Source organism: Podarcis filfolensis, assembly GCF_964270895.1.
Source record: "Podarcis filfolensis genome assembly, chromosome: 1".
Taxonomy (NCBI): domain Eukaryota; kingdom Metazoa; phylum Chordata; class Lepidosauria; order Squamata; family Lacertidae; genus Podarcis; species Podarcis filfolensis.
The window spans coordinates 53737567-53759453 of record NC_139604.1 but is presented as its reverse complement, the minus strand read 5'-3'; the positions used below and the strand labels follow the sequence as shown (position 1 = coordinate 53759453).

At 48.3% G+C, this 21887-nt stretch overlaps 3 protein-coding genes across 6 annotated transcripts in view; 2 read left to right on the top strand and 1 right to left on the bottom strand.

The window, feature by feature from the left end:
• Window positions 1-448: 448 nt before the first annotated feature.
• On the top strand, window positions 449-11335 carry RAD9A (RAD9 checkpoint clamp component A). Of its 2 annotated transcripts, none has more exons than XM_083626857.1 (11): window positions 449-625; window positions 1212-1282; window positions 1789-1929; window positions 3177-3291; window positions 4727-4826; window positions 5143-5252; window positions 5524-5630; window positions 5715-5779; window positions 6194-6289; window positions 6857-7055; window positions 8089-11335. In XM_083626857.1, the coding sequence occupies exons 1-11, from the start codon at window positions 592-594 to the stop codon at window positions 8191-8193; spliced, it is 1143 nt and encodes a 380-aa protein (XP_083482983.1). In that variant the 5' UTR covers window positions 449-591; the 3' UTR covers window positions 8194-11335. The 2 variants fall into 2 exon arrangements, with proteins under 2 accessions (XP_083482983.1, XP_083482984.1); XM_083626858.1 differs by having other exon boundaries at window positions 487-625; window positions 6194-6285; window positions 6856-7055.
• Window positions 10521-18669, bottom strand: PPP1CA (protein phosphatase 1 catalytic subunit alpha). Its single transcript, XM_083628154.1, has 7 exons — window positions 18349-18669; window positions 15559-15690; window positions 14375-14605; window positions 13991-14095; window positions 12276-12499; window positions 11924-12058; window positions 10521-10924 (listed from the first exon to the last, which is right to left on the bottom strand). The coding sequence occupies exons 1-7, from the start codon at window positions 18401-18403 to the stop codon at window positions 10814-10816; spliced, it is 993 nt and encodes a 330-aa protein (XP_083484280.1). The 5' UTR covers window positions 18404-18669; the 3' UTR covers window positions 10521-10813.
• Window positions 18522-21887, top strand: part of TBC1D10C (TBC1 domain family member 10C) — a 19641-nt gene continuing 16275 nt past the window's right edge. Inside the window, exons 1-2 of one of the 3 annotated variants that reach the window (XM_083625243.1) lie at window positions 18522-18919; window positions 21088-21341. In XM_083625243.1, the coding sequence (XP_083481369.1) occupies window positions 21151-21341 (191 nt within the window). In that variant the 5' untranslated portion in view covers window positions 18522-18919; window positions 21088-21150. Of the gene's footprint in view, window positions 18920-19994; window positions 20813-21087; window positions 21342-21887 lie in introns of those variants that run through there. The other 2 variants (XM_083625244.1, XM_083625245.1) reach the window with 2 other exon arrangements.

Sequence of the window (21887 nt, the reverse complement as noted above, 5' to 3'; positions counted from 1 at the left end):
AGCACCTTCTGGGGGAGATGGTTTTAATTTTCAGAATGGCATAGTGCAATCCAAATCCTCCAGCCGTGCAATTTAAATTCTACTTATAGTTCCTATAAACCCTTTAAAAGTATGCCTCATTTAACTTTTATGTTAATGGGGTAGAGGGGGAATGAATTTGTAACCTATTGGGGATCTTACAATACGTCTGTGTCAGAAAATGATAGATTTATTTATTTATTTATTTATTTACAAACTATTAGATTAGAACTTTGCTTTGGAAGGCAACTGGAAAAAATAGGAAATGAAAACTCCAGTCGCAATGGGTTATACTTGATTTCAAAGTGTTCTGATGATCACAATACTAGTGGAGCTTATCCTTGGTCTGTAGAAGCAGTCTAAGAAATGGTTAGTTGTAACAATGTATTTGTGATGTATGTGTACATATACCTTCTCTTTCTCCTCACCCCTCAGCATCTACTTGGAGTTCTGGGGAGTTCCTTCCATTAGAAAACAGAGCTGGCCACAGTGTACTTGGTGAATACACCGGATGTTTAGTTCCCCCCACCTTGTGTCTGGTGTGGGGGAACTTTGAGGCTTCTCTGCCTTGGCATGAAGTGCACAATTACTGGGGGCAATGTGAAAGGTGAGGCAAGATTAACTATTTGGATTTGGGGTGGGCAAAGTTGACTATTGCTTTATGTTTGACCAGGAAAGGGGCTTCCTGTATGGTTACAGGAAGAAGGGAAGCCTCCTGAAATGAGCTTCTAAACCTGTGAAAGCAGGAGTAGGGAACCTGTCATTCTCTAGCTGGACTTCAGTTCCCATCAGAACCAGCAAGGCCATCTGTCAGGGATGATGGGAGTTGTAGTCCAGCAACACATGAACTACAGCTTCTCTACCCCTGTTATAAGGGGACTTTCCTGATGAGACGATAGCCTCTGTGTGTGTGTGTGTGTGTGTGTGTTTGTGTGTGCGTTTGTGTGTGTGTGGAGGGTGGGGTTATGATACCTGTATGGGAGTGTGACATGAGAAGAATGACACGTGTTTTGGCATGTCTGGGGCTTCTGAGTAAATAATAGACCCAGGTGGTTATTTAATAGAAGAGGGATTCTGCAGGGGATGGTCTCAGCCTGCACAAAGAGGCAGGCTGAGGTGGAATGCAAGATCAGACATCGGAAGAGGCTTATGTTGATCCATACCTTCTCAGTGTTCTTTTGTCTCTTGTGCAGCCCTGGGGAAAGCGGTGCACTCTCTTTCCCGTGTCGGAGATGAAATCTACATTGAGCCTCTTCAAGAAGGGGTAAGGTGACAGGCTGGGAGGTGTAGGGAGGGTCTGTCTAGTGTGTTTATTGCTTATAACTCTCAGAATGGAACGTTTATCAGTGAGACATCATCTGCGAGCTAAATGAGGGGAGTCTCTGTTGCAGAGCAGCAACACTATCCTGGTATTGCATCACTCTGCATGGCTGGGGATGGGGTATGCGGCCTTGGACTGCCAGCTCCCACTTGTCCTGGCCAGCACATCCAGGGGTCAGGGAAGATGGGGGTTGTAGTCCCTCAGCATCCAGAGAGCCACAGGTTCCTCTGGCCTAAGCCATTGCAGCTGTCTCATTGATCAGCATGTTGTATGTGCTGGGAGCTGTTTGATGATGCAGGTTTGTCCTGTTTTGGAGGCAGCAATGCTGTGTCTTTAGAAAGCAGGATTTGAACTACTTAGGACAAGGACAAAGAAGCTAAGAGGGGTGTGGGGAATCTTCTCTGTGACAATGATGGAGTTAATAACACTTCCCACCCTTGTTTCCCCAGCTCTCCTTGCGTACGGTCAATGCGTCCCGCTCGGCCTACGCCTGCTTCCTGTTTGCCCCGCTCTTCTTCCAGTTCTACCAGCCAGGGGAATCGGAATCTGACTTGGATGCAGGTGGTTTCCGGTGCAAAGTGCTCATGAAGGTGAGGGGCCCACATGGGGCTGTTGAAAGGTCAGAATGGGGCAATGCAGGCTTTTATCAGAAGACCAATGAACTCCAATCTGATACTTGTTGCCTATAGTTCTCTTTGCAAGCACCAATGATGGCCTGGTCTGCACAAACACCCCATTTGAACCACTTTGTACTGCAGGTGATAGTGATGAAAAATCACTGCATAGTTGCAAAAATGGCATGTCAGAGAAGAGGCTTGGCTAAGGAATTCTGACATTTAGTTATTTTTTTCACATGCACTATTGTTTTTTTAAGCAAAGCAGCAGGCACTCAGTGGGCTGAGTGGTTGAAATGTGTTCCATATTGTGCTGCATAGATCCTTCCAAGTCAAGGATTTTCCATCTCCCTGAGTTCTGTTCTGATAAGATGGTGAAGTAATAGGTGTCTCAGTAAGTATTAGACATGATGCTGAATGGAACTTCCAGGTTGAGGAGCAATATACCTCTGAGTAACAATGCTAAGGGAAAAAAACTAAAGGACATTGCCTTAATGCCCTGCTTGCTAGCTTCTCAGAAGCATCTAGATGACCATGGTCATTGGAACGCTGCTTTGGATGGATTCTTGGCCTGATTCAGCAGTGCAAGGATAGGTAAAAGAATGTTTTTGGTGTCTGTGTGTTTCAGGGTGGAGGAGAGCTTTCAATATACAGGTTTTTTTATAAGCCACTGTGATTTTTCACCCTCTGTGCACCCTCTGTTGATTGCCACAAATACTTTCCAAGGCTTAAAGAAACGAATGCCTTCCAAGCTCCATCTGCAGCTCACATTAAGGTCATTGCACTTCCCAATTGTTGCTCAACTAAGTGGCAAGAAAGCAGTATTTGTGCAGACTTTCAAAACTGAATTGTTTTTACTGCTCCTGGAAGTAACTCTGCCAGAATCAGAGCACCCCAGCTCAGTTCTCTGAGACAAAGTTAGTGGTTTCAGCAGTAGAGTGTTTTTTTCTTCTTCATTACATTCATTATATCCCATCTTTCCTCTCTGTGGCATAGGTGGTCTCTGTTTCCCCTCCGTTTTATCCTCATGACAAACCTGTGAGGTAGAATAAGCCTAGAGATAGTGTCTGGCCCAAGATGACACATTGAAGCTAAGTGGAGATATGAACCTGAGTCTCCCCAAGCCTAGTCAGACACTAACCACTGCCCCACACTGGTCCTGGCTTTCCCTTTTGAGGAAACCACATGCACAGAACTCTGGCTTTCCTTCTCGTTCCCTCCAGTCTTTCCTGGCTATCTTCCGCTCACTCCCCTCACTGGAGAAGACGGTGGAGAAATGCCTCATCTCGCTCAGTTCCCACGCTAGCCGGTTCCGTGTGAAGCTGTACTGCAAATATGGTGAGCGTTGGGGGTGGGGAAGAGGAGGAACCCTACTTGGGTGTGCAGAGTGATACCCTGGAAGATGTAGAATCCTTGAAATGTAGTCTGGGAAGGGACCCAATGGGTCCTTTAGTCTAACCCCCTTGCAGTGCAGGAATCACAGCTAATATGGTAGGGGTAAATATGGCTGAAAGTGTGGCCTTGAGTGCCATCTCCAGTGCAGTCCCTCAGGCTGCCGATACTGAGTTAGGAGACAGGGCCATGGGATGTTCCAAATGCATGGGGAGAAAATAATACAACCAAGAAAGGGAGCAATCAAGGAAGTGAGAATGCAGTGAAGATCAGTTTTGTGAGTCATAAGCCCTCTGCCTCGCTTAATCCTGAGGAGCAAAGAGATGCAGAGAATTCACAACCCTGAGTAAGGATCCTAGCTGGTTTCTGCAAAAAAGCATAAGTGAAGATCATGGTCCTGTTCTAATGGGGGCAGAGGGTAGGGACACAGCGGTGACTGATGTCTCCCAAATGTGAGGGTTCTCACCAGTGGTGGCTAGTGCCCGTTGAGACTGGCAGGCCAGAAGGCAGAGAGGCCAGCAGGAAGAGAAGCCAGAGCCAATGGTAGGCAAAGCCCACTAATTCTAGCTTCATTTGTGCTTCTTTTATTGTATCTGCTTTTATCTTTCTCTATCCCAGTAAACAGCATTTCCATTGAAAACACTAGCATAAGCTTATTTCATTTAATCAGAATCCTCATTTGAAATCCCTCTGCACTTTTGCTTTAAATTTCATGGGAAAAAGAAAGGTTCGTATGAATAGAAACAAGCTTCTCAGTTCTTTCACTTCTCCATTCTTTCACACGGCAATTTGGTGGTTCAACCACTGATCAGCCCATTTCACTTAATGCAGAAGATGGTCAACCAAGACTCCTAGAGATGCATGAGAAGCAAGAGGAGATGGAGGCTGTGCTGTGTGAAAGCTTTGCTTCCACCCTACAGGAGCGGTGTGCCTGGCACACTTCCAGATTGGGACATTTAACCTGAAGGTGTCTTGGCATTCTGCAACAATCAAAAGCACTTTTCCAGCGACAGGTGTTGCTCGTGCAGTAATCCAGTCACTATCTATGCATCTTGAATCTAAAGATTTGTAGCAACATGAACTGGCTGTAACAATTCCATTTTAAAACAAGGCTTTAAAAAGTATTTCGAAAGAAAGAAAGAAAGAAAGAAAGAAAGAAAGAAAGAAAGAAAGAAAGAAAGAAAGAAAATACTTCATTAGAGTTTTTCCTCCATCCCCAATGTCTGGTGGCTGCTGCTCTTTTCCATTTTAGGCCTTGGGTGGGGTAGACCATTGCTGCCTTCTCCTTATGTCTGCTCCTTGCGTTGCTCAGAGTCTTCCGGGAGACAGAATGCCCTGGAGCCATTTCCCACTGTGACACTCTTTATCTATGTCTCTGCAGGTGTCATCAAGACCCATGACTTGTCATTCCAGGACTGTGAATCCCTGCAGGCAGTCTTTGACACAGGGCAGTGCGCTCATGCTCTTCATGCCCCTCCCAGGTGGGACCATGGTATGGTTGAGAGAGATTGCAGTATACGTAGAAGGGAATGGGATGGATGAAGGTTCTTCCAATTGATGTGCATAGACCGGTCTACTTATACTAAAGATGCATCAACTGCAGCGTGGAAGGAATGAGGAACATGGGGTGCCGATGGGTCTGAGAATCAACGGATGCTTTGTGTGGGCTGATGCTGTGCCATGGTTCTTTAATTAAGGCAAAGAGTATTATATGCAGAAGGAAAGTGGGGATGTTCAGCCATGAAAGCCACTTCCCCCTCTCAGCCCCTTTCTCTGCCCCTCCTTCATCTATTTCAGGTTATTGGTGGATGCTGTGGTGCATTTTCCATTGACACAGGCTGAGGTGACCCTGGGTGCCAGCCCTTCTGGGAAGGTGACCTTGCGCAGCTACCTGGAAGAAGAGACAGGTGAGTTGTCCGCCGTGACCCGGCTTCCATCTTATCCCCAGAGCCCATCAAAGGAGGTGATACTTAATTTGCCCATCTCAAGAACCTTTAGATCACATATGAGGGCATTCTATATGTGCAACTGGGGATGATAGGAGGTGGAGAGTTCCTGCAGGGTCCCTGGCCTGCCTTTATGTGGCTAGCAGTTTCTCCTTAGCAGTTTTCTTGTGGGAAGTGTTGACAGTGGTAGCTGTCAAACGAGGGCCTTCTTTGATCCCCACCTCTCCCTCAGAGCCCAGCCGGATGATGGTGACTGAGCTCTGTTTGAGCGAGGACGAGTTCCAGGCCTTCCATGTCAAGGAAGAGACGCAAGTCACTTTCTGCCTCAAGGAATTCCGCGTGAGTTTGCTTCCCCTCTCCTTGCCCTCATTTGAAATGGGTGGCCTTGTGCTCTTTCCAACCCGTTTCACCTCTCTCTAACAGGGCCTCCTGAGCTTTGCTGAGTCCTCAAATCTCCCCCTCAACATCCACTTTGACATCCCTGGCAGGTAGGCCTTCACGAGGCACGTTCTGGGGGGGGGGGAAGCACCTTTGTGGCTAAATGAAACTCCCTTCTGCAGGAGGCAGTAGGCCACTGAATGCCAGCTGCTGGGAAACATCTGCATGGGAGGGTTAGTTGCCATCATGCTTGTGAGCTTCCTAGGAGGACCTGGTTGGCCACTGCGGAAGCAAGAGTGCTGGACCAGATGGTCCTTTGGTCTGATCTTGTGAGGTTGCCCAGAAGAGCAGACCTGGCTTGTTGCCAGTCCTGTAACAGCCAGCAGCCAGACTTTGCTTCATTGCAAGAGTAGGGTCCTTGGCTCCATTAGCTTGCAGCTTTCTCTGCCATCCCCCCTTGATTCCCCTTTAGCCCCCAAGCCTGTGCCTTGAGAATCCTGCTCTCACCAGTTCTCTCCTCACAGGCCAGCTATCTTCACCCTGGAGGACCCTGTGCTCAACGTGCACCTGGTCTTGGCCACTCTGGCTGAGAGGGAGAGTTCACAGAAGAACAACAACAGGTAAGCAGGGTTGAAGCTCCTGCACCACAAAATCTGGCACGCCCTGAAGTGGAGCAGGGTGCAGGGAGGATCCGAGAGGACAATGACATATTTGGTAGGAGTACCGTCTCTGCTTGGCACATAGAAAGGATTAATTCTGTGCTCTTGGCATCATTTTGTCATAGGTGTTTTTATAGCAGTGAACAGATCTGCCTGTCCTGACCTGAGGTACCATCTTAGCAGCTATATATGGTTGCCTTGGTTACTCTTGGAACAGCTCAGTGTCTCAGCTTTCTGTTAAGCATTTTGTCATTTTTAGCCTTTTAAACTTAGGTAGTTTGTGTCAGTGTGTTTGGAACTGGGGCTTGCTTAAATGGATAAGGATGCGAGAGATGAAGGCCTTATGAAGTCCCTTCCAACCTTATGATTTTCTTCTAGCTTATTGAATTTCTCTCTTGGAACTCTCTTGTCAATAAAACAAACACCATAGTCATGAATCCCCAAAAAGAAACCATTTCTATTTGTTGGGGTGTCTCTTCACAGAAAGTGCTTCCTCACAGCTCTGCTTCTTTATCTCTCTCATGCCAGCACATCCAAGCCTGCTTACGATTTCACCGGTGATGACATCGATGCCTACATGATAGCCATGGAAACCACCTGCGATGGCACAGAGGGGGCAGAAGCCCCTCCCAGCCCCACCTTCCCCTCAAGACGCACCTTTTCTGATACAAGGGAGTTGGAAAGCGATCCTGAGGGAACTGTGCCTGGCACACCGCCACAAAAAAGGGTACGTGCAGAGGGATCAGAGCATGAATGTGTAGTGGAAAGTGTGAGGCATTGTGGCCCTGCAGATCTCTTGACCACTTTACAGTTCTAGTGGGTGTGCATTCAGTGGGTCAGAATGTACCCATAATGCAGGAGGCAAAAAAAGGTGGAATCTGTTTCAGTACAAGAAGGCATGATAGGCATAGTCTGTTTCGGCAGTGTGCATCCACACAGTACAGGTCACAAGAGGGTGCATGTTGAGCCTTGGAATATGTACCTGCTAGCGCTGTAATATGTTGCACATCCCTTACTTGATTCAGTTAAAGTTCATTGAAACTAGACTTCCATGGAAAGCAAAGAGGCTGCAGTCACTTAACACCTTGCTTGTTCATTGGCCCTTAATCATGACTATCTGTAGCTGGAGCAGAGCCATAGAATTCCAGTGGCAGCAGTCAAGCTTTGGTAATGGCACGATTGCAAAATCTGGGTTTTTTAAGACAGTGGAAGGGAATCGGTAGGGTGTGGTAGAAACTAGACATTTAAGAGATGCTGTTAGCTTGGGAGTGGTTTGGAGGAACATGAAAACTAGCTGAACACTCAGGTCGTGACCACAACATGCCCCCCACTGAATACCATATGCTTATTTTCAAGTATCGTATTTTTTGCTCTATAAGACTTCACTTTTTCCCTCCTAAAAAGTAAGGGGAAATGTTTGTGCGTCTTATGGAGCGAATGCAGGCTGCACAACTATCCCAGAAGCCAGAACAGCAAGAGGGATCGCTGCTTTCACTGCGCAGCGATCCCTCTTACTGTTCTTGCTTCTGGGATTCAGAATATTTTTTTTCTTGTTTTCCTCCTCCAAAAACTATGGTCTTATGGTCTGGTGCGTCTTATAGAGCGAAAAATACGGTGTATTTCTATGGCTTTCTTAACCTAATACATTTTTAATATCAACCTTGCAAGATTCTGGTATATCAACAGCGTACTATTTCTAGATCTCTTGCAAACCTGCACCCCCAAGACATGTCTTTGCCCTGCTTTTGTTTCATTTGCAGTTCCGCTCCTTGTTCTTTGGGTCGGTCCTCAGCCCATCACAGCCCTTGGTCCACTCATGTACAAGCCAAGAGGTGTTGGCAGAAGACAGTGAGGGAGAAACGTGAGAGGTTCCCCAGCTACTGGTGCATGATACCTCTACTGCTAGAAATGAGATGTTTCAAGCTAAGCAGCTTGAGCCCTCTTTTGGGCTGGATCCCAGGCTGCCCCTCTTCAGCTCTCCTGCTGCTCCCCAGAGAATCAGCACTGAATTGTGTGGTTCTTCCATCATGGAGAAAAAAACCTTCTGTAGATAGAACCACACTGAGACAGACACATAGATCTACCTTCTTTGCTAAAGTATTACTGCACGTCTTTGAAAGGGAGGCGGCTGCAAGAGATTAGACCTTCCTCCAGTGGGTTTGTGGCTAACATCCATAGACGTAGAATACTTATTTTCTAATAAATTTTTTAAAGATGTTTTGACTGTGGTGTGAATTGTTGCTGTGGTTATCCATCAGTTGCTGTAGCCTTCTTTTTACTGCCTTCCACTCCACGCCTCTCAAGCCAGCCTTCTCTTCCTCCCTTGTAATTAACCTGTTTCATTGCTAAACCTATAATTTAGCTGTCGGGCAGATGGGAATTGAAGGCTGATTACAGGAAAGGGATCTGTAGCAGCCAGGGTGGTATTAGTAAACTGCAGTACTATGTAAAGCACAGGAGGTAGCAAAGGAGAGCATTGCTATTTCCTCTTTCCTTCTGCAGGCAGGTGAATATATTTCAGCCCTAACTACAAGCATCAGAATCATTGGCAAACGTACTTTGTTATCCTCTGTTGCCACAAATAAAGGCACTTTAAGAAGTCCGTCCCTCTGGTAAAACAACGCTGCCCATCCACAGTGCAGGCCTGATGTCTTTTCCAGATGGACTCCAGGGGAGGAAGTCAGCATTGTGCTCTTATCGCATTTTGGCCTGCCAGGTAGAACAATCCTCGTCCTGTGCTGCTCTAGGGGTTCTCCTAACACCTCCCAGAGCTTATTTTGCAATGGGGGAACCATGTTGTGCAAGCGGAAATCCTTGCGCAATTTCCACTGGTGGGATTCATCAGCTGAATCCCACTCCTAATGCAGAATCAATCCCCACCCTGTCAGTGTAGCTCAAAATGATGTTAGTTAGTTATCTATCTAATAAGAACTCTTGCCTTTCCTGGCCCTAAATATCTGTCCTTAGTAGGCCTCTAGTTCTATTCTACTGGAGAGGCACAGCTTCCTGTGTCCTGCCTTGCTTTTTGCTTAAGCCCCACAGGATTGCCTTGGCTGAGGACCACAGCTGATTCCTACAAACTGCTGATAACTGTGCTGTGGCTTGGGATTTAACTAGAGATTAAGCAAGCAACAACGGACCAATTCACATTAAGAAGGCAGGGGCAAAGGCTCCCTTAAACAGCTTATGGCGAGGAGGTGGTGTTACATAACCCGGTTAGGAGTATCATGTGTTAAAAGTATCATGGGAGCTTTCAGGACAGCCCTACTGGAATCTCAACTGGGTGCATTAGCACACAGTATTTTACTGATTCCCAATCCACTGGTCTGTGTGAGCTAATGGATATAGAAGAATCTAAAATAAGGACCTTGTCTGCATCTTTAGGGTCCCTTGCGCAGCTCATGCTATTCATGCCACATACACTTGTGCTCTTCAGAGCTAGGAAGCCTTCATGCCTCTACGAAAGGGGCTGTCTTGCCACATAGTGCCACTGCATAGCTCAGCTTCTCTATTCCATTTAAAGTTTGCAGGCAATGCAGGTACGTGAGGAGAGTAAGATATAGGTGGTAGTTAGTGAAGAAAACTTGGACTACAGAGATACCGAAACAAGCCAGTTTTTCAACATGAAAGTCTTAAAACTGGTAAGCAGAGGAACCTGCAAAGGTAGTCACAAATGGCTCCATGTCAGCCAAAGTGCAAAGGGATTTTAGCAGGCAAAATATGGAAAGGTAATTGGGCATAGAAGGCAAGATGTCTTTTAAGATGCTTCATCTTGATCGTGTAACTTGCTCCCATTTCTAAGAATGTGTGTGCAGCCTTGCTGCACCAAAGCCCCATCTGGCCCAGCATCCCATATGCCTCTGGGAAACCCATAACTGCACTCTCCCTTCTTTAAGATTCCCAACAGCTGGTATTGCAGAGGCATGTCACCTCTACTACAGCTATCAGTAGGCCCTACCTTCCATGAATTTGCCCTTTTCAAACCATCAAAGCTGTTGGCCATCACTACATCTAATGGAAGCCAGCTCCACTGCTAGGCACTGTGGAAGGAGGGCTTCATTTTATCTGTCCTGAATCTTCCAACATCCTCTCCTCCACACCTCCTAAGGAAAGCTTGTTTCATCCTCCAAGCCGCATCATGCAGCCCCATTCATTTTATTCTCCCCAAACAGTCGACAAAGGAGCAGCTACATAAGAATCTTACATGTTTATTCAAAAAGATGTAGTAACCCCCCCATGGGGGAAAGGGGGGAGCACACATCAGGACAAAGTTGGCAAAAAAGTCAATCAAAAATACCCCCAAAAATAAAGACATCCCCAATCCCAGGGGAGCAGAATTTTTGGTATTGAATTCTTATTCAGCCGTTTTCTTTAAAAAAATTACATGGCTGGGCCCTGGGGAGGTAAGCAGCCGCTGTACAGTGTAACCGCTACGCAAGACAGCCTGGGCCCCACACCTACAGCTAGGGGGGCAGGCAGGGCTAGTTACTTCTTGGCTTTGGCAGAGTTGCGTGGCGGAGTGATTGGGCGCCCACCAGGGTTCAATCCACTGAACTGGCCATATTTGCCCTTATTCTTGTCAGCCGGTTTCAAGATCTGTAGAATTCAAGAAATGAGGGGTGGGGAAGGGGATAGGAGAGAAAAGATTAGTTTCAGGGTAAAGGTTTAGTGTCTCATTGCAACCCACAACCCCATTTTACCTCTCGTTCAGATGCTAAATAATCAAAGCAACAAAACAAGGACTGAAGCCCTCTTAAGTCAGATTTTTAGCACTTAAATCCAGGTCTTTAAACAGGCCTTAAGACCTAATCTATTTCAATACATGTTTTCTTTCTTGGTAGCTTTTTGATACTGCTAATTCTGGCATAATTTTTAAATCTTTTAAGCTAAAATACAGTGTTAATTCATCTATTTATTGTTCTTTTAACTGTTTCATGATGACTTTTATACTATCGTTTTAAGGTAATTGTATTTCATGTACATAAATAAATAAAATGTACTGTAAAAGCTGCCTCGGTGGGGTTTTTATATCCCATTCTCCCTTCTCCCCTCAATACAGCACCTAGGGGTATTTGTGCTGATGGAACAATTAGAAGAGCACAACATTGAATTTCTTCCATACATATTATATCACCCTGTGGCTTTGGGATTTTTTTCCTAGTTAAAAATAGCAGAGAGCTCTAGAAGAGCACTGGGCAAAAGCTAACTGGAAGAGCTCCCAATGGAAGAATGTAAACAAGTTTCACATTAAAATAAATAAATAAATTACTGTAGCCCCAGAAGGCTGGTTATTTGGGCATTCCAGTTCACGTTTGTACAGAAACATATCCTGATAAGCGATTCAGCATACAGAAAACCATTTTGAAATAGGACTGATAATTTATATGATACATTTAAAATCAAAAGAGGGGTGTTCATATCCTGAGGTCCCACACATCTTATGTGGCATCCAGCATCAAGATAGTGGATCACCAAAAAATCTGCCTCTATTTTTTTTTAAGGCTTCTATCCTCCTTTATAACCTGCACACTATCAGAAGAGGGTAGAGTACTGGCAACAGGAAAAGAGGAAACTGCTATGCTCAATAGTCTTTACCTGGAAGGAGCACATAAGAGTCTCGTCAACACTCATCATTGCACCTGCATTATCAAACTCCCCACAGTAGTTCGGGGCAGAAAAGAGGGTCACCAGCTGCCGTTTGGCAAAAAACTCATAGCCGTCTTCTACCACCTATTGGAGGGGGAAGGCAAAGAGAAACAGAGGGAGGGGACAGAGAATTAACCATGAAGCAGGCATAAATATGTACATATTCCCCACGTCCTGCTTGTGGGCTTCCCCTTGGCCAGGCTAGATGGGCCCTTGATTGACGCAGCAGGGCTCTTCTCCTGTTCCCACTCCCACAGCCCAGACACCCTCCCCTCTTCCAGGGCGGCCTCAGTGCCCCAACCTGGTGCGCTCGGCAGATCAAGTCCAGATCATGCTTGTGAAGGAATTTGGCGACAACTTCTGAGCCAAAGGTGAAGGAGACCCCGCGGTCATTCTCGCCCCAGCCCTGCACATCTTTGTCAGGATCGGACCAGAGCAAGTCACAGAGCAGGCCCTGGTCAGGGACATCCGTGGGCCTCATGATCCGCCGAATCTGTTCCATGGACTGGAGGTCAGGCGAGAGCCCTGGAAAACAAGGTATACATACCGTCAATGCTGCCAAGGGACAGCAGGTGGAGAGGGGAGTTGTGCCAAATTTACACCCTCTGCCAGGGTCAGCTCAAGCCATTTTGCTGCCTGAGGCAGAGCAGCGAATGGCACCCACCCCCTCCTTGAGTCAAGGCATATAGTACCCAAGGCCAGCCAAGTTATTCTGGCGCCCAAGGCAGAAAAATTACACAAACCTCTCCTACAGTTAAAAATATTAATAAAGCAAAACAGCCATTTGCTGCCCTTTTACATCACCCAGTATCATCTCCCCATGGCAGCCTCCTGACTCCGCCTAATGGTAGGGCTGGGCTTGCCCCCCCTACACATACTCTTCCCTTAACTAACCCCAACTGCTACTTTATGTCTTGTCACATTGCAAAAAGGAAAAAAGAAGCAGTATCAGGAAATTACAGAGAAAGAAAAGCTAAATGGAATTAAGTATTCTACAGCATGAGTGCGCAGAAGGTAGCCTGATAAATTTTTGGCATGATTTGTAAGAATCAATGGTGGTTTCCAATTCCTCATTATTTACAAACAGCACCAAAAAAAGAGAGAGAGAGAGGCTGCAGCCGTTTGCAAACCTACATGCCTGATCCACGGACAAGTTGTAAATATTTCAGCGGCAGCAATCCTTAGCTCAGTGGTAGGCAGAGCACCAGGTTCAATCCTTGGCATCCTATTTCCCTAAATATGCTTAGGATTGCACACAGTTCCTTAAAGCTGCAAGTTCTTTTTTAAAGTCTCCTCCGTGCCTGGCCTTCTACTAATTGCTAGTCTCTCAGCCTCCGTGCTCCTCACCTATAAAATATAAGTAATAACTGGTTGCCATCAACCAGGTCTGTGCAGCTCTGTTGGATGGTTTTAAACTTGTGTGTTGGACTCCCTTATCTGGAGCAACCCAGCTGCAAATGTCTATGCAGGTCACAGAATGTGGAGCTCGCTGGGTGGAGGAGGCAGCTGCCTCTGCCAGCAGCCACTATTTTCCACCTGCCTCCAGTTATTGAATTTTGTGGTGCTGATAAATAAACAAAACAAATCCTGCAAGCCCGAATCCAGTCCACCCCTGCCAAACACACGCTGAACTGATGCTCTCCCAGTGGGCCAAAAGAGACCTGGAGAAAGCCTTCACTCCAAACTCCGCAGTAAAAACAAATGAATAAATGATGAAACCCTTGTAAAAAGTCTTGACCTTCTTCCCATTCGTGTAAACATTTCCCCGGGCTTTTATTCTGCCCACCCCCCGAGGAAGAGCACCAGCTCGCCATGTGCCAAGGCACCTAATTCCAAGGTAGGTTGCTCCCATGGCCTGTGGCTGCAGCAGCTTTTGTTCTTTGCCAGAGACACTGCTGGTTGCAAACCACCTGGGACAGGCCACGCAAACACAGTCGCCAGTGCCTGCCACCAGGCAGCAGGAGCAGCATTTTCTCCCCTCCAACCCAATCCCCATCTTTTCTGGGGCTGGCCCACCTCCATGGCAGCAGAAGATCTTCTCGTCGACAATGGCAGCGATAGGCAGGCAGTTGAAGCAGTCCGTGAAAGTCTTCCACAGTTTGATGTTATAGCGCCTTTTACCTGCAAAAAGTGGGGGAATCGGGAAACATTAGCAAGGAAAGAGAGAGAGAGCAGGGGGTCTATTTTGAGAAGCCATGCTCCTGCAATGTAGGGGGCCAGGGTCAGGGGGAAGGGAGAAAAAGAAGAGCATCCCAGTAAGGACAGATGGATGCTGGGGGGCCAGACTGACAGGTTAGGAGGGCTACATTTAGACCCCGGTCCTCTGGTTCCCCATCGCTATCCTCTCTCCACCCTCCACACTTGCACACCCACAGTTCTAAATAGGAGCCTTGCACTCACATTCATCATAAAAGCCATAGATGCGGTTGATGCTGGCACACTCGTGGTTCCCCCGCAGCAGGAAGAAGTTCTCAGGGTATTTAATCTTGTAGGCCAAGAGCAGGCAGATTGTCTCCAGCGACTGCTTCCCTCGGTCCACGTAGTCACCCAAGAAGAGGTAGTTGCTCTCTGGGGGGAAGCCCCCGTATTCAAAGAGTCGGAGCAGGTCATAGTACTGCCCGTGGATGTCTCCTGGAAAAGGGGAGGGGGGCAGTTGATAACAGAAGAGGAGCGCTGATGGAACTGTTGGAAATGTAAGACGGATCATAACACAGCTCTCTCTTGTTCTGAGCATGGGAGAGAGCAAGAGACCAAGAAGGGTACAAATGCAGATGATCCTCTTTCCTCCTCTCAGCTGCAGGGGTCTGATGTGCTTCTAAGGAAGAGGCGGTGGCACAGGTCCAGGTCCAGGTTACTGAGGTCTTATGCACAGGGTACCAGTGAACCCCTTTGTCCTCTCCATGTCCTCATGCCCCACCCCTTCTCCGCTCTTGGCCCCACCTCTTACCTCTTCCTCTCTGCTTCTTTACGTTCTCAAATATTACTGTCCTCCTTTCTTCATCTTCTCCCCTCCTTCTACTTCCTTTCACCTGCTGATATTGCCTGTCTCCCTCTCCCTCTCCTTTTCATTTTGCTCACTTTCTTCTGACTTCTGCCACCTTCTCTGCCACTTTTAATTTGCACCTCCCTGTGACTTCTCCCCCTTCCTAATGTCAACTTGCCTGAAACCAAAATGAACAGGGAATCAGATGAAGGTTCATCACTGGCAGACAGTGGCGAGGTTAAGTGACCTACAGAGTGAGCAGGCAGATTGCAGTCTTAGAGGAGAGGTCTGTGGGTCTCTCAAACCACCTGGGCCATGGGCCAGTGCCCCACTAGCATAGGATCTTGGCTGAGGCAGCAGCAGTAGCATTAACTTACCACCCATCTCCAAAACAGTACAGATGTGGCATAACTTAATAAATACATACATACATGAATGTAAACGCCACAGATTGAATAAAAGTATGATGAACAAAAGCTGCTTGTGGGGAGGGGGAAATAGGCATTCCCAGTTTACCAAAATATTGAGATGCATTTCAGATTTATCCCGCTTGAGCAATTATAGGCTGACGGCTGTACTAAACAGTAGGTTGGAAACTTACCGCAAATCTTGAGCGGGGCTTCCAGCTCCAACAGGATGGGCTGGCTCAAGAAGATTTCTCGCGACTTCAGGCACAGGCCCCGAATCTCGTTTTCGGTCAGCTGCACATTCTTGCCCGGGCGCGAGCCTTGCACTGGAAAACCAAAACATGCCAGCTGACATCTGCAACACATGCCGCCCCATCCTTCGTACATGCCAGTCTTCCCCACTCGCACCTCCTTCAGAGACATTCCCAGTGCTCTCTCTGGAAACAGTCCTGGTGCCCCGTCCAAATTTATTTACTTCCTCTCAATGGCATGGAGATTGTCACGTCACCAGAGGCAGAGCTGCATTCTTGACTTTGGGATGGCGAGGAGAGTTTGGCAGGACATGCGAAGCCAGCTCCCTTGAAGTCCACCAAGAGGCTAGTACTGGAAATCTTCGCTTATCACATTAGAAGGCCTAAAGCTGCACCACACCTGCACTATTTACTTTAGCGCGACTTCTGTTCCAGCACCTATGTTACTCATTGCCAGACATGAGGCTGGTAGTTTTCCTGCTCCCCCCCGCCGGCAAGTCTGTTGCCAGTCTGACCTATACCCTCTGGCACAGAAGCATTACAAGATGCTACGAGGAGTCCAAAAATCTCAAAAATGCAGGTGGCTACTTCTGTTTAAAGGAATTCGCCACCTTTAGCCATGCTCATGGGGACAAGAGCAGCAGAGCAAAACAAGCAGGATCAGTACACGGCGCTGGCATGTGAAAACCTAGAGCTTTGGAATTGCAGCTATGCTACCAGGAAGCCCCACCACCATCTGGAATAGTCTGGTGCAGAGAACTCAATTTTATAATAGTTACAAAGGAACTTTTATAAGGCCACCAGTAATAAGGATTGGATCCCAAATATTAGGCAAACTTGGGAGGTTTTTGTTTTTAAATACTTCTGTTTACTAAATGCATCTAAATAAACATGCTGTTTAAAGGCATCTAGAAATGTCCTGATGTGTTTTTTCCTAATATGCACAGTGTGTGTGCAATATTTTTAATTTTATTTTTCTCATTAAACCCACATCGCAAGCAGAGCATCAGCTTTGATTGCAAAAGATCCCATGTTCAACTCCTGGCATCTCCAGGGAACCCAAAAGAGCTGCTTCCAGTCGGTGGAGACAATCTGAGAGCTAGATGAACTGATGGTCCAACTCCGTACAAGGCAGTTTCTTATGTTCCTATGAGTAACCAATGCTGACTAATACTAGTATGCCAGGTGAAGGCCTGATGGGCAAACCCAAGCAAGCTTAACTCTGACTGCCTGTTCTTGTGTACACTGCTGCTTTCTTTCAGCTTCTATCCTCTAGTTGGGCAACAGGAACAGAAGCGTCCTACCTTACAAGGAAGTGGTTCAGGATAGTCCCAGCCAAACTGAAATCTCATCGCACCAGCAGAGGTGTACATCTAGCTGGCCAGGAAAAACACAGCACCTTCCCTGGAGTGGTTACAACCCCAGTCTTCCCCAACTGATGAACAGAGTGGGCCCTACTCTCAAGTAAATATGCTGAGGCTTGGGGCCCTTAGTTTCCTCCTGGGGCGTTTTGCCAGCGCAATGCCCCGTCTAGATTCTTGGCCAGATCCACCTGCGAAGTGGAGAGGTTTGCTAGGGACAAGCCCCTTTCGGGGGCCTCTGATCGCGGATCCAAGGCTACAGCCGCCTGCGAGAGCGGACAGGAATCCGCCCCGCCCCGCCGGGCTCCACTCCCAGGTCCTGACCGTCGCCCAGGCGGAGGTGGGCCGACACCTGCGCTCCACCCCGCCCACAAAGCCGAGCCAAAAAGCAACGCTATTTCCCCGTAAAGAGGAACAGCGCCTCCCTCTCCCCTCGCCGGCGCCTGCGGAGCATCGGGGCGGCTCGGTTCCCACGCTCGCCATGCTTGCCCAATCGCTCAATAGGGTTCCATCGCCGTCATTGTTCGCATTACGTCGCGAGGGGCGCTCCCCCGCCCGACACGCGGGCGCAAGGAAATCCCACGGGCGTCGACACGCCCTTCTGGAGGCGCCGCCGCCCCCCCCAATTCCCCTCGCCGAGCCTCCATCCTGCTAGTTGCCCGCTTCGGATTCAGAAATTCGCCGTCCTTATCCAGGCCTCGCCTAGCGGGATGCCGCGAGGAGGGAGCCGCACCCGGCAAAAAGAGGGCAACAGCGATTTTGCGGAGCTGGGAAGCTCCGAGTTGAGTCCGAGGGCGCCCACGCGAGATCACGGCTGTCTTAACTGCATTTAGTTCTAGTAACCCAACCCTCCCTGCGGCGCATTAACAGCGCCGCTTCCTCCACGGAAGTTCACGCCAGAGCCTCACTTTATGGGGGGGGGGGAGCAGCTTGAGTTGCGAGTTTCACAGGAGTGGACTGGGGGGGGAGGAAGCGTGAGGAGCACTGAATCCACGCAAAACTTACCCTGGTGATATACCTAATGGGAACCCCCCCCAAAAAAGACAAAGGAGAATGGTTCAGCTCACACACTCACACCACCCCCTCCCCCGCAAAAGTGGCTGTTGCGTGCGTGGGTGCAAAGCTAGTGCAGGGGTCTGCGCGGATTTCTCGCCGCCACGCGCGTTCGCGGTGGAGGCTGAAGCAGCAGCGTGAGCGGGGGCGCCTCCGCCACACATTCCAGCGCGGGGAGGGGAGCAGGAGAGCGATCGGGAATCTCCAGCAGCCCAGTCCAGCCCCGCGCGCAATTCTCCTCGCGGGGCGGCGGCGCCGCAGCCAATGGCAAGGGTCCCCCCCCCCCAGCCCCGCTGTGCGCCCGGCCCCCGCGGCTCACCTTCCAGGAGGCGCCCGATGATGGAATCCAAATTGAGCTTCTCGCCGTCCGACATGGCGGCCCGCTTGGAGAGAGGAAGCTGCGCTGCCTGGGCTCCGCTCTCTCTCCCTCCGCCGCTCTCTCTTTCCGCGCCCCCTCCCGCCGGCCCGACTCGGTGGTCCCAGCGCAGGCGAAGAGCAAGGGGCAGCGCCGGCTCGGCTCTTCTTCTACCTCTTCGCCGAGGAACCTCCGCCGAAAGAAGCAGCGAGCAGGAAGGGCAGACGCGAGCGCACAGGCCCCGGCGGCCGCCCTCGCCGCCACCACCACCTACAGGCTGGAGGGATCAGCGCGCGCCCCGGAGCCGGCGAGCTGCGACTGCGCGGGCCGTGGCCTCTCCCCACAAAGAGGGAGGCGGCGGCCTTTCTCGCTTACAGCCCCAGAGCCTTCCCTAAGGCGACTGAGGAAACGGCGTCCCAAGTGCCCGGAACGCTGAGCTTCCCATAGTACTTATTTCCAAGAGAATACGTGTATCTATGTAAAAGAAAACATGTGCAACGCTTTAACGTGTTCATTTCCACGACTAACCTGTGAAGTCAGTCCCCATCGCTCCCCCATTTTACAGATAGGAAGATTAACCCTCCAACATTCCTCACAAAATAGGGACATTCTACTGATGTAGAATAGTGTCCCTGTTTTCTGAGGATTGGAGTCAAGAGATGTGGTGCACCACTATAGTAGGATATAAACCCACTAAAGTACAAATTTGCATTTGGCTTCTCTCCAGCTGCTTTTAATGAGAATCTGCTAGAGTAGAAATTTCCGTTCCACTTCCAGGTTGTAGTTTCCCCAATTCTGAGGAACGGAAAGTAGCTGGAGCCATAGGACGCTATGCCAAGAGAGGAGGGCAAACCTGAGTCTATACTTCTTAATAAATTTCCTTGAGTATAGGCCAGGCTGCAGCTTCACAGATTACAAAATAAGCACATGGAAGGCATTTATTTGTTTAGCCGTTTATGTGACATACCTTTTTCATTCTCTGTATTCACTAGATTGAGGAGCTATGATGTATGCTGCATGAAAAAAATACACCCAAATTTGTGATCCTTTGATCTACATGTGCCTATACAGTGGTACCTCGGGTTAAGTACTTAATTCGCTCCGGAGGCCCGTACTTAACCTGAAACTGTTCTTAACCTGAAGCACCACTTTAGCTAATGGGGCCTCCTGCTGCTGCCGCGCCGCCAGAGCACGATTTCTGTTCTCATCCTGAAGCAAAGTTCTTAACCTGAAGCACTATTTCTGGGTTAGCGAAGTCTGTAACCTGAAGCGTATATAACCCGAGGTACCACTGTAGATAACTGCCTTCCATTTGGAAATGTGTGAAGCTGGCATAGGAGGGCTTTTCCAAGTCCAGTTGAAATATATACCGTAAACCCCAGATTCAGTAAGTATTACAGGGAAATCATGGCTCCTAGAGAGCAGTGCCTATGTTGCTGCAGCACTAAACAGGGCAGTAACTCTGTGGTTTCCAGATGCTGGACTCCCAACTCCCTTCATTCTTGACCACTGGCTATGTTGACAGGCTGATGGGAGTTGTAGTCTAACAACATCTGGAGGGCACCACATTGACTAGCCCTGGTATGGAAGAATAACTCTTAACCCTCTTAACCAAAGCGGGTGGGGTGAGGGAGGCTTGGTCAGAGAACTTGAAGCTATTGTTTTCAGTGTCTTCTAGCCAATAATGTTGTGCTGGGTGGTTGTTTATGCAGTCAGTGACTCAGGCCAGTGACTTTCCAAATCATGACGCCACACGCACACCACTGGGAACTATGTCTGTAAACACAGCCTTCCCCAGAGATTGCAGCCTCATTCGTTTGGCTGAGTGGTTGCAGCTAAGGCAGGAGTAGCACACACTTGTTTCTGACTGATCTCTAAATGATCCAGACCAGCTGGATTCTTTCACGTGCCCCACTGGGTCCATTTTGTATACCAACCAGCGGTTTTATCATAAATTCAGTGGAAGCTGGTCCTTTTGGGTGCAACCTCAGCCACCTCAGTCTGTCCTCAGCCTACCTGCCTACTTACACCCAGCCCAGGGAGGGTAGGAATATCTGTCAGCTTCCTCTTCTTTATCATCAGTGTTGCTCTTATAGAACTCAGCAGGAATGAACATGGGAGCAAAACTAGATTCAATTAGCTCCACCCGACATTGACTTTGGCTCCACCTACTGTTGGGCTCCCAGCCTTCTGCCCTACCAGTCTCAATGAGCATCAGCCACCACTGCATATATAGGTGTTCACTTTAACCACACATTTATCAGCATAGTGGTATAGTGACTGCAGTGCCAGACCTAGGATTGGGAAAACCCAGGCTGAGAACACATTGAACTCAGTTGCCAGTCAGTTTAGAGTGTACTAAGTAACATGGCCAACAGCCTGACTTGGAGTAAGGCTATGTTTGTACATGGGGAGCAGGTGAAAGAAGGTAAGGCCATTCGCTGGGGGTGTTGGCTACCTTCCAAGTCTCCCTGTAGGGAGCTGTCTAGTGTTTAGCTTCCCACATATTTTCAGATCCCCACATTTCTCTCTCTCCCCGCCCCCTTTGCCCTGTTCACTTTGCAAAGCTCTGGGTGCTGTCAGTTGCATCAGGAAATGGTTGTGGGAGGAAATAGCTTACAGAGCTTTGTGGGGAACTAGAGTCACAGGAGTACTGAGAAGGGGCCCAATCATAGACGCAGCTCCATGTTTCTCATTATTCAGATGTGAAGTCAAGGGTGCAGTAGCAACTAGCCTGAGATAAGGGTGCTGTTCTTGGACAGAAGGATGTCGGACCTCACTCTTTCCAAAGAGCTCCCTGATGTGAGCCAAGCTGCGGCTGAATTGCCAGATGCCTTTGATTTATCCCTGAACGATGATGCCAGCTCTCTGGGCTCCGACTCCGAGCTGAATGGGATGCCTCCATATCGCCAAGCTGATCGCTATGGCTTCATCGGGGGCAGTAGCCTCCAGAATGGGTAAGGCAGGCCTTCTGTTGCAAAGACCATGGGGAAAAGGGGGAGGAAGCTTTGGGAGAGGGTGAAGCAGCGCTTTTTGGAAGATGACATTGAATACCTCTGCATGGTAGCAGTTTTCAAGATGGTGGGACACATTATGCCCCTGGATTATCATTTCTAGATCCTTGCTTGTTTGTAAAGGCAGGCACAGGTTTCTGGAATGTGATGAGCATCATCCTTCTGAAGGATACTCTCGTTCTCATCTGGGTCCACAGATCCCAGAATAATAATCCTTAATTTCATTAGCAAGAAATGTGATTTAAAACCAAGGAGAAGAAACATATAATTATTGCTTCCAGTTTTGTTTAGGTAGCTCTAAAACACATTGATAACTGTGAAATGAAAAAGAAGAAGAAGAATGGATCAGGGAATGTGATCCACTCTCATATTTAATTTAAGTGAATTGTGGCTGTTTGGGATACTAGGAATGGGTTTTATTTATGGAGAAGATGAAAAGGGGTCAAGATCCCTGGTACTTAGTTCTAAACCTTCCTTCATCTTTCCATT